The sequence below is a fragment of the Mus pahari genome, chromosome 15, assembly GCF_900095145.1.
Source record: "Mus pahari chromosome 15, PAHARI_EIJ_v1.1, whole genome shotgun sequence".
NCBI lineage: Eukaryota > Metazoa > Chordata > Mammalia > Rodentia > Muridae > Mus > Mus pahari.
This window is the reverse complement of record NC_034604.1, coordinates 37,426,001-37,437,409: the sequence shown is the minus strand read 5'-3', so window position 1 is coordinate 37,437,409 and position 11,409 is coordinate 37,426,001. Positions and strand designations below refer to the sequence as shown.

General features: G+C 43.5%; 1 protein-coding gene across 3 annotated transcripts in view; it reads right to left on the bottom strand.

Annotated features, from left to right (window-relative positions):
- Positions 1-10,558, bottom strand: part of Tcerg1 (transcription elongation regulator 1) — a 58,311-nt gene extending 47,753 nt beyond the window's left edge. For all 3 annotated transcript variants that reach the window (XR_002381045.1, XM_021214173.2, XM_021214171.1), the window contains exons 1-3: positions 10,460-10,558; positions 3,711-3,936; positions 87-239 (exon numbers count right to left, since the gene is read on the bottom strand). Coding sequence is in view for 2 of the 3 variants with exons in the window: in XM_021214173.2 (XP_021069832.1) it covers positions 87-239; positions 3,711-3,936; positions 10,460-10,518 (438 nt within the window). In the remaining variant the exon portion in view is untranslated. The remainder of the gene's footprint in view (positions 1-86; positions 240-3,710; positions 3,937-10,459) is intronic.
- Between the last annotated feature and the right edge of the window lie 851 nt (positions 10,559-11,409).

Sequence of the window (11,409 nt, the reverse complement as noted above, 5' to 3'; positions counted from 1 at the left end):
GGCAAAGGATCCACAATCTCAAGCCACCAAAGCTTCACTACTTTGCCACCATAAAAACAACAAGCTGAGTATGTTCTATAACTTACCTTCCCGTCTGGAGTTTTATTTTCTACCCATATCTCCTCAGTGGGAGGCAGTGCTGGAGCACCAGGAGCAGTCCCCGGAGGCATCCCTGGTGGGAACATCATACCCGGAGGAGGAGGCATAGCTCCCATGGGTGGAGGCATGAAAGGTGGTCTCTGTGAAGTCAAAAAAAAATTATTGCCAATCATAAACTACTTTATTCCCTTCAGGTTATATTAAATTATACCTCTACACAAAAGTAAATAACTATAAAAGCCAACAGTTACATGTTCAAATACATTCAACTACTGCATAAGAAAATGATTACTCAGTAATAAAATGATTAATAACCAGAATGTCAAAAGATTGACAGGAGCTAATTTTAGGTTATATAATCATGGATAAACTTTATGTTCTTCATATTTCATTGCATTTTTCATGCACTAGACTATTTTTTTTTTAAGATTTATTATATGTAAGTACACTGTAGAAGAGGGAGTCAGATCTTGTTACAGATGGTTGTGAGCCACCATGTGGTTGCTGGGATTTGAACAGTCAGAAGAACAGTCAGTACTCTTACCCGCGGAGCCATCATCTCTCCAGCCCCTAACAATTCCTTAATTAGCAACCAACTAAGAGGCCTACAGACTACAGCAGTGGTTCAGGGCCAGTCTCAGCACTTTGGAAGGTGACTCAGCAGGATTGCCTAGTTCCAAGCCAGCCTGGGCTACACTGCACTAGACTACTTTAAAAGGAAATTGATGTTTTTATTTTTGTAGTGATCAGGATCAAACCCAGGCCTTATACATGCTAGGCGAGAATTCTTCTATTCCTGACCTACATCCTAACCCCTTATGTTTTAATACTAAGTTTATCAATGATTTACAACTCATCTATACTAAGTATAAATGATAAACAATATTCTACAAAAACCACACAGAAGATCCCCTCACTGTTTTTTACTCAAGCAAAAATATAGTTTAAAAGATATTTCCCATTCTATTTTTCATGCAGTGATAATAACGCTCATCACTCTAAGTGTCAGTGAATTTCACAAATACAGAAACAATTGTCCACTTCTCCAGGTTTCATTTGTTCTGCTCTGGTCTTAGAACTCAGCTCTTGCACAAGACTTAGTGGAAAGCTCAGAAATCAACCAAACACAGAACACCACTCTTGGGAGTCAACAGAACCTGAAAACTCCTCCACTGTCACTCATCAGTAACTCCTAACAAGATCCCATGCCAAGCTGTGTATGGTGCCAGCAAAGCTGTGGCTGCTGTGGCTGCGACTGCTGCCTATGCCTGGTAACATTAGGCATAAGGAGAGACTCTTCAAGGATAAGTTTAAGAGCCACGTGTGGGGGTGCACTCCTTTAACCCCAGCACTCAGGAGGCAGAGGCAAGTGGATCTTTGTGAGTTTGAGGCCAGCCTGTTTAGAGAACGAGTTCCAGGACAGCCAGGGCTACACAGAGAAACCCTGTCTTGAAAAAAAAGAAAAGAATATACTTCAGATGTAATGAATATTGGGCCTGTCATTTTGGACAAAGATTAAAGAGATATTTCCTATAATTTGTATGTAGTTTAAAAATTCAATTACTCAAAAGCACCTTAAATTAGACAAGGTAGCTGAATCCCACTTTCCTCTAAGTTCTCCCTGCACCGCCCTACTGTCTGCTTTGTTGAACTTGTTTCTGTTACTTTTGCAGGCTCTTGTCATTCCAGCACTAACACAAACTCCATTTATAAAAGATCTTCCATAAATGTATAAATAGTAAACTTCTAGTCACTAGCTAAAAAACTGGATCTTTCCAATCTTCAAGTAAATATAATGCCACATCCCTCACAGATAAGCTTCCACTTAAAATACAAGTTTTGCCAAGACTAGTGGTGCATGTCAAACATCGCAACACCCAGAGGCTAAAGCACAACTGCATGTTCAAGGCCACTCTGGAGTACATGGTGTATTCTGGTCCAGCATGTGCTAAACAGCAATTCCCCATCAAATTAAAGGTAAAGAAGGAAGGAAGGAAAGATGAAATAAAGGGAGGGAGAGAGGCAAGGAGGGAGGGAGGGAAGGAAAACGGACAAACCTCTCTGTATATCCCAAGTTTTTACACAGAAAAATGTAATAATAATAAATCTTTTTCTAATAGTAAAATATTTGGAGGAAGAAAGAAAAGAACTATTATCCAAATGTATTTTCATTCTCCAAGTTCTACCCTAGACATCATTTCTAAAAAGAATTACTGAAGAATATATTATATATCTGTACCTACTAGATACTTTCTAGCAATATAAACCATGAAAGATAAATATCCTCCACTCAGTACATTAAAATTTGAAAGTCTTTTCCCACACAGAAGACAGTTTCAGAAGATAGTTCACAAATTATTAAAGATAAATACAAACTAGTATATTAAAGCAAAGTTTTTTGAGTAGTTTTCTGTCATCACTTAAGTTCCTGATCTGATTCCCATATTAATAACTTAAGGAACAAGAGAAATATATGCAGATAGCTCCTTAGTAAATTCAAAGTAATTAAAACTTTAATGTCTGCTAAAGTATCTCACACCTATAATCTCAGCATTTAAGAGCTAAGGCAGGAGGATCACAGTAAAGTCAAGGCCATCCAGAACTACAGCCTGAGAACTTGTCTCAAAAAATTAAAACAGGAACTGAGTCAGTGATCAAGAATATTTGCGGAGGAGCTAGAGAAAGTACCCAAGGAGCTGAAGGGGGCTGCAACCCTGCAGGTGGAACAACAATATGAACTAACCAGTACCCCCTGAGCTTGTGTCTCTAGCTGCATATGTAGCAGAAGATGGCTTAATCGGCCATAACTGGGAAGAGAGGCCCCTTGGTCTTGCAAACTTTATATAACCCAGCACAGGGGAAGGCCAGGGCCAAGAAGGGGGAGTGGGTGGGTAGGGGAGAAGGNGTGGGGGTGGGGGTATAGGGAACTTTCGGGATAGCATTTGAAATATAAATAAAGAAAATAATACTTAAAAAAAAAAAAAAAAGAAGAAGAAGAAGAAGAATATTTGCTCTTAGCCAGGTGTGGTGGCGCACGCCTTTAATCCCAGCACTGCTCAGGAGGCAGAGGCAGGTGGATTTCTGAGTTCAAGGCCAGCCTGGGCTATACTGTGAGTTCCAGGACAGCCAGGGCTATACAGAGAAACCCTGTCTCGAAAAACCAAAAAAAAAAAGAATGTCTGCTCTTCTTCTAGGGAACCCAAGTGTGGTTCCCAGTATCCATGCCCAGTGTTCACTACTGCTTGTTTACTCCAGCTTCAGAGGGGATCTAATGCCCTCTTCTGGCCTCTGTGCACACACACAACTTTAAAACATAAAACATTTAAAACCTGAGATAGCTCGTTAGGGGCTACCAAGAAGGCGGTTTCTAGCCCCCACACTGTGGCTTCCAACCGTCTCCAAGGTATTGGGTGCTCTTCTGGCCTCAATGGGATCTGGCCCACCTGCTGTACAGTTACATACATGGAGGCAAAATTCATACACATAAAATAAAAACAGGAAAGAAAAATCTTTAAATACAAATGATCAGAATCAGGATTTTAAGGCAAAAACCTGTGTATAAAATTGATACTAATACCAACCAAGAAATGGCAACCTTTATAATTCTTTACCTGTAGGTGTGGTGGGCCCATAGGTGGAGGTATTCCTCCTGGAGGAGGCATTGGTGGCATATTAGGATCAAAAGGAGGCCGTCCAAAGGGGGGCCTGGGTGGTGGAGGAGGGCCTCTCATCATGCCGAAAGGAGGAGGTGGTCTCATGAGAGGTGGCGGGCCTCGCATCACGGCATTTGGTGGGGGAGCTGGGCCTCGGAACCTCAAGGCCTGCTGTTGAGCCATCCTGTGTGAAAGAACAGTGAACAGAGTCTCAAATTACAAAAGTTGCAGTTACAAGGTCACATGGAGGTCTGTATTTTAAATGATGTCACAAATTCTCAGGACCATCTCTAGGCTTGGGGAAATATTGAATTACAGAAATTCCCAAAGGGGTCAAATGCAAACAAGAGTTGGAAAGCTGTATTTTGCAACCACTTGGTAAAAATGAGGTGAGAACGGAGATGAGGGAGAATATTTAGATGATTTTAAAATACCTTCCCACAATAGTACCTATAGTCACAAGATAGAATGAAAAAAACCCCACTAATCAGAAAGTAAAGCAATACCAGATTATCATAATTAATGTTGTCTATGTAAGGATAGATGATTAAGTATGACTGAGAGGGATGGACACTCCGTACAGTTCAACCCAGACTATACAGCCTCTAATAATAAATACAAAATGTTCCTGGAATAGTCAGAAGACTCAGCAGGTAAAGGCACCTAACACCAAGCCTAGTGACCAAAGTTTTGATCCCACAGAACCAAGTCACCCGTTACCCTCTGACCGCCATAACTGTGTGGTGGTTTATACATATACATGTACACACACACAAACATACTTTTAAAAAAATGAATGTTCTGGAGGGGTGTTATTCAGAAATATATGTGTCACAGAAAAAGTTAAAGACGGCTAAAGACCCACAACCCAACCCCATCTCTGTTTTATCCAAACAGAGGTAGTACTATATAAAAGGTAGCAGGATCTACTCTTCCGTGAAGAATCAACTTTAGCAGGATGCCTAGGTTACTTCTGTAGTCACAGAAAACAGACACAAATGTATTTAAGGGGAAATGCTCCAACTTTTGGGTTGTTTGTTTTGAGACAAGGTTTCTTTGTGTAGCCTTGGCTGCACTGGAACTAGCTCTATAAACCAGGCTAACCTCAAACTCAAGAGAGGTCAGCCTGACTCTGCTTCTCCTGTTGGGATTAAAGGTGTATGCCACCACTGTCAAGCTCTCTCCAAGTATCTTAACCATAAGCAGTTCAGAAATTAAAAGAGCATTCATCATGAAAATAAAGCTAGTCTCCCATTTTATACAGTTCTTAAAGTCTGAAATATCTTTTTTGTTTGTTTTTATTTTTTTAACAGGGAGTCTCTACATAGCCCTGGCTGTCTTAGAACTCACTATGCATTTCCTTCTGTGCTCTGTCCACACTCAGAGCTAGTTCAGTGATAAAGCAAGAATTAAAATGCCAGTGTCCTGTAAACCCCTTCAGAGAGAAATTTTGTTCACTCATGAATCTCCAGTACATTGTAAGGTCTAGGGCCCATGAAAAGGTGTTCCTAAAAGGTGTTAGACAGGTGGTTCAGGGGTTAAGAGCTTTGGCTGCTCTGACCTACAGTTCTTAAAGAGTTCACTTTCCAGCACTCCCAGGGCTGCTCACCACTGTCTGAAACACCGCTTCTAGTGGATCTGACACCCTCAGACACACAAGCAGGCAAAACATCATCACACATAAAATAAAAATAAGTAAATATTCATGGCCAGGCATAGTGGTGCACTTGGGAGACAAAGGCAGGCAGATCTCTGTGAGTTCTAGGCCAGCCTAGTCTACATAGTGAGTTCCACGATAGCCAGAGCTACAGAGAGATCATGCCTTGAAAACCAAAATAAAAAATTTATATAAACCACTACATACTTTGGTGATACTGCCTGCAACAAACCTACCACACAAGGACAAGACACAGAACTTTTAATAATTATTTCTATTATAGCTAGGCATGATGATTAATGGCAATCCTAGGTATTCAAAGATAAGAAGTAGGCTGGGCATAGTAGTACACACTTTAATCCCAGTACTTGGGAGGCAGAGGCAGGAGGATCTTTTTGAGTTTGAGACCAGCCTGGTCAACATAACAGCCAAACTACATAGTGGCACCAAGTAGTGGTGGCACATGCCTTTAATCCTAGCACTCAGGAGGCAGAGGTAGGAAGATCTGAGTTCAAAACCAGCCTGGTCTACAAGCAAGTTCCAGGACAGCCAGGGCTACACAAAAACCTGAAAGAGCTATATAGCAAGACCCTGTTTGGGGGAGGGATATAACAGGATGATGACAGAGGTGGGAGGATCATAAGTTTGAGGTCACTATAGGCAACCCAAGATCCTCATCTCTAAATATGAAAAATTAAAAAAGAAAACATCCTTATTAAACTTCAACTTGCCAAAGTCAATTAGAGCGCCTACCTAGATCCTTTGGGAAGCTAAACCCTGTACATTACACAGACAAACCACATTTCCATATTCAAAAATCTAGATTAACAATAACATTCTTATGCATATCTGAAAATAATCAGGCACTGGAGGGATGGTTCAACCATTAAAGTATTTACACCTGAGTCTGTTCCCAAAATGCTTATAAAATTATCAAGCATGGTGGCATACTTCGTGCTTTGAAGGCAAAGGAAGATTCCTAGCACTTGCTGGCACCAATCTAGTCTAACCACTGAGTTTGAGGCCAGTATGAGAACCTATCTCAAAGGAGGCAGGTTGCCTTCTGGCCTCCACATTATGACAACAGGCAGGCACAGACACACAGATGCACTTTTTCTCTGTCTCTGCCACAGGCACACACAACAGACAAAATTAGTATTACAAGCTTTCCTCATCACTCTGAATCCTGTGCAACTTTCCTACATTTTCCAACTCTGCTTACAATTACCCTTTATGCTCTGAAATATTTCACATCACAGTTCAACTTTGTTACCATCAAAAGAACTCCAAACTAACTGACTAAAGTGCCTGTCAGGAGAATAAGAGATTAAAAAACTACTATACCAAGTATATTTAACCAACAAGCCTATGCTGCAAAGGTTCCAGTAGGAGTCAGAAGCAACCACTGACTGTAAGAGGGAAGGTGTGTCTTCTGCCAGCCAGTATTACTTAAGGAATATCTTTTGAGGGTGGGCAAATAGGGGAGGTAGGGGCAGAAGTAACATCCTGGAATACCTTCAAAGCAAACTTAACCAGAAAAAACATTGTTTCAGGCTTAGTTTAAAAGTACCTTAGCCTAGCTGTGGTGCACATCTTTAATGCTAGCACTCAGGAGGCAAAAGCAGGTGTATCTTTGTGAATTCCAGGCTGCCTGGTCTACAGAGCAAGTTCCAGAACAGCCAAGGCTACATCAAGACAGAGAGACCAGTCCCTGTCTTGATGAGAAAGCAGGCAGGCAGGCAGGCAGGTCTTAATCTTAGATATCCTTTTGGTCAGTCTTCTTCAAAAAAAAAATCCGATTAAGTATTTCTTTAAAATTTCATACTTCCTGCTTCCAACTCAAAAAATGGCCAGCATTTGGCCTCTAGAACCATTAATCCACACCAGCTCTGTTCTTTATCAGGCTAGTTACATAATTTCCAAGTCTGAATTTCCTACCACGTAAATGAATGAAGACTTCAAATAAAAGCTACCTCGGAGTTCTGTTCAATGAGATAATCCCTGTCAATTAAAGGTAATAGCCAATACACAGTAAATCATGCTACCATTTTCAATTACTCCTAATGCTTCATAATGTTTTATCTATATAAGGCACTTAGTTAATTTTCCAGATTTCTTTTTAAAATCTGCCATTAATAGCCTGCTGCCATAGCCTAACATTACCATTTTCTGATATCAATTATATGTAGAACAAGTCCTGAGGTTATACACTGCTTCCAACATCTCCTCACCAAAATCTGCAGTGAGGACTAAACAAACCCATAAAGCAGTTGGATCGGCAGCTGACAGAAACACTCTGTAAAGGATTTATCGCCCAGCCACTATCAGGCCTCATTTTACCTGGACATTTGCAGATTGCAGCATGCCTGATCATCAAATACATCAACTTCGTATGTTGTAGCCTGTGCTCGTGGTTCCCTCTGCTTGGCATGTTCTTCCCACATCTTTGTATGACTGTCTACTGATCATTATTCAGACTCAGCCCAAATGTCATGTCTAGCATCTGTCTCACAGGTCCTCTGGGCACTCGAGTGTTCAGCCTTTACCCACTTCTTTTTACTATAGTGGTCACGTACAGTATTGTTCACTAATGATCATGAACCCTGGACGCTTCCTAGTTACACAGGCATTTTCTGTACACAATTCTTACACCAACCCAAAATGAGTTTAAGGCCTTTTTTTTTTTTTTTTTTACAAAGGAAAAACAACTTATTGAGGCAGCTAATCTCTAGTAATGCCAGAGTATCATCATTCCTGTTTTCACCAGTGAAGAAATCCAGGCCTGAAGTACCCCGTCACAGTATCAGTAGTAAACAAGGCCCTAGGAAAAATAACTTCAAGATACTTCCCTGGCCCTCAACAAGAGGAGATGAGTGCCACTGGATCTCATCACTTCCAACACTTCTGAGGAAAAGCAATCTATTTGTATGAAGAGAACTTGCCTTTCTTTTTTCCCCCCCAAAAGAAAGACCAGGAAATTCCAGTACGTTTTTCTAGGAGTAATCTATCAAGATAAGAAAACTCCTTATAGAAAATCATTTAGCTGAATAGGCAAAACACTAAAGATGCTCCCTACACACACGCACAGGAGGCAAATCATCATGGGGCCTAGGATTTAGTCCAAACCCAACCAACAATCTCCACAGTGCTTCACACCCACAGGCGGATTTCCTCATTTGATGGGGTCAGTATAGTTTCAAATTTGGACCAACCTCAATTAAACTGGAAAGTCTTTAGGAACAAAGAACTTGTCCCTTTATAACCAGGACCTACCCAGTAACTGTCACAGGATGCATAATGAGCAGTGAGACAATAGAATGTCCATGTCTCAGTATCGGTTTATTTACCAAACATTTCCTAAACATCTTCTCTCTCAGATTCTATGACAGATCTCATTATGAAACACCTATGGGATGCAAATGCAAACCAAAGCTCAGTTTCTGCCATCAAAACAGCCACATAAATAGCCCATTTATTATAAGGTCTCTACAATGTTCTCCGCAAAGCCCAGAGACAGAGTCACATGTAACCAATGGCCAGAAATTACCACCCTCCTGCCTCAGCTTCCTGAAAGTGTGCCACCATACATAGCTCCATAAGCAACTCCTCAGCCCAGGAGCTAAGGGACAAAACACTTGCAGCAGACCATCTAACTAAAGCCTTACTGGATTTGCAATACCGTCTAGAGTCTAGACTATCACGAATAAGTCTATAAGGCTACTTAGTCTAAGGTTGAAGACACATTCCAAAGCTCCCTAAGACCCTGAGACTAGCTAGAGTAACCTCTTGAGATCAAAATCAAAATTAACTTTCCATCGCGAATACTGGGAGACCCAGAATATGTACTCCAGTCATTCACTACACATGTATGGGAGTGAAAGGATTCAAGATTCATCTCGGAAATACGACAAATCCTTGTTCCTGCCAAAGATGGAATTTCTGTGTGTGACTTTCTGAACCTGAAAGCCATTATTTTCTTCTAAGCAAGAGTAGTCTCCATTTCCTTAGAAAATTTCCCTTCGAACTCTAGAAAACACGAGTCCTTAAAAATCAACACTGCTGTCTTCCTCTTAAATGCTGGAAGGGGCACGTTTCAGAATGGGAACTGAGTATCTGAAATGGCATTTTTCCCTTACAGGGGAAAAAAAACTGAACCTACATAAAATAAGTGACCTCTTTTTTCTCCTCAAAGGTGGGGGGGAAATCAAACAAAGAGAGGGCTCTTCCCCATCACTGTGATTAAACTTTAATCACGAACGGCAAAGGCACTGAGTGAGGAGGTTAAGGAAAGAAAGGTCACTGCCTCTGTGGGGCTGGGGCGTAGGTAGAACGGGACGAGGTGGCAGGCTGGGGACCGGGACAGATCGAGCCGCTTCCTGGATTCCCAACTCCAACCTTGGCTCGTTCTACGGCCTCGACCCCTCCGAGAAGTCCCCTCGACTCCTGGGGTGGGCGAGCGGATGGCCTGGCACCGCCTCCGGCCTGCGAAAAGCGCCTGCAACTCTTCCAGAGCCGGGCGGCGAGGATCCGGGGAGGGGAGCCGTAGAGAAGCGGGGCTCCGTGGCCCCGCGAACGGTCAGGGCTGCGAATCTTGACAAAAAGAAAACGGATCGGAAACGGGGGCCGGGGGAAAGCAGCGGGGCTGGGGGGGGGAAGGTGGCGCGGGAGGCCGGGCGGCGCGAGGCCGCGGAGGGCGTGGAGGAGACCGGGCCGGCTCGGGCGAAGCCGGCCCGGCGTGCGGCGGAGGGGAGCGACCAGCGGGACTCCGTCACGGCAGGCGGGCCGCGGCCTGAGGCTGAGACGCGCCGCCCGGGGCTGCGGGCCCCGCAAAGGACGGGGATGCGCCCCACCACGCGCAGGAGGCCGCAGCCCGGCCCCGGCCCGGCTCTCATTCAAGCCGCCTTCCCTTCCCCCTTTCGCCAGCCCCACGCGGTCCGGCCCCGGACCGCCGCCGACTCCCGATCCCTCCGTCCCCTCGGGTTTCCGAAGCCAGCCCCAGACCCTGGGGACGCCAGCATGCTTCGATGTGAGGGAAGGTGGCACCCTTTACCTCAGCTCCCCCGGGTTGAACCGCTCGCCTTCCCCTCCGTCCCCTCCACGCTCCGCCATTACAGACAGCCGAGTTCATCCACCCGCCGACCCGGCGTTCCCAATTGGTCGGGGGAGTCGTCAATCCCACGCACACGAGGTGGGACTAGCGGAGATCTATACGATGATTGGGGAAGCTCGCCATCCATCTTGACGTTGGGGCGGCATTTGCTTTGCTATTGGGCAAAGGGCCCGCCGACTTTGAAAGCGGTATTGAGACTGTCAGTTGATTGGCCGCTTGGAGGCTTTATGGGAAACGGGACTTTGGCAAGGAGGAACAAGTGGCGCCCTCTTGCGGAAAGAAAAGCTAGGTCCTCCCAAGTTCCGCCCAGCCTAACGTAGCCACGTGTCCGCGCGCCTTCCAGGAGCCAGATGTGGAGCCATATTAGCCACTAATAGCTCGAGCGGAGACCTTGTGCGTTATGTGAACCAATAGAAATCGAACTGGGTCACGCCTAAACCAATTACCCTGTAGCTAGGGAAAGCGGTATTTCTCATCCTTGCAATTAACAAGAGGTTAAATCACTATGCTGTATATGCTTGTCCTTTAATAATTACAAGCATACCTTCCAGCTCACCTAATCAACTGCAGGCTAAGTGTTATATAATTTACTGCATTAAAATAAGTAAATTGGAGAAGGGACGGACGCCTCTGCAATTTACAGCTTTTCTCTTTCGGTTAGCATTTCTCCTTCAATCTCAAAATAAAGCTGTCTAAATTAACACGCCCTGATACCAGAAGTAATTATAAATATAGTATATTTTTAACTTAAAAAAAAAAAAGGCAGGCCCAGGGATTTCAATGGCATAGTGAAAATGACCACTGTCATTACTGAACTCAAAATAATGACAAATTTTACTCAGACTTAGTCTGTGTGTGTGTTATGCAGTTTTTTTTGTTTTTTTTTTTTT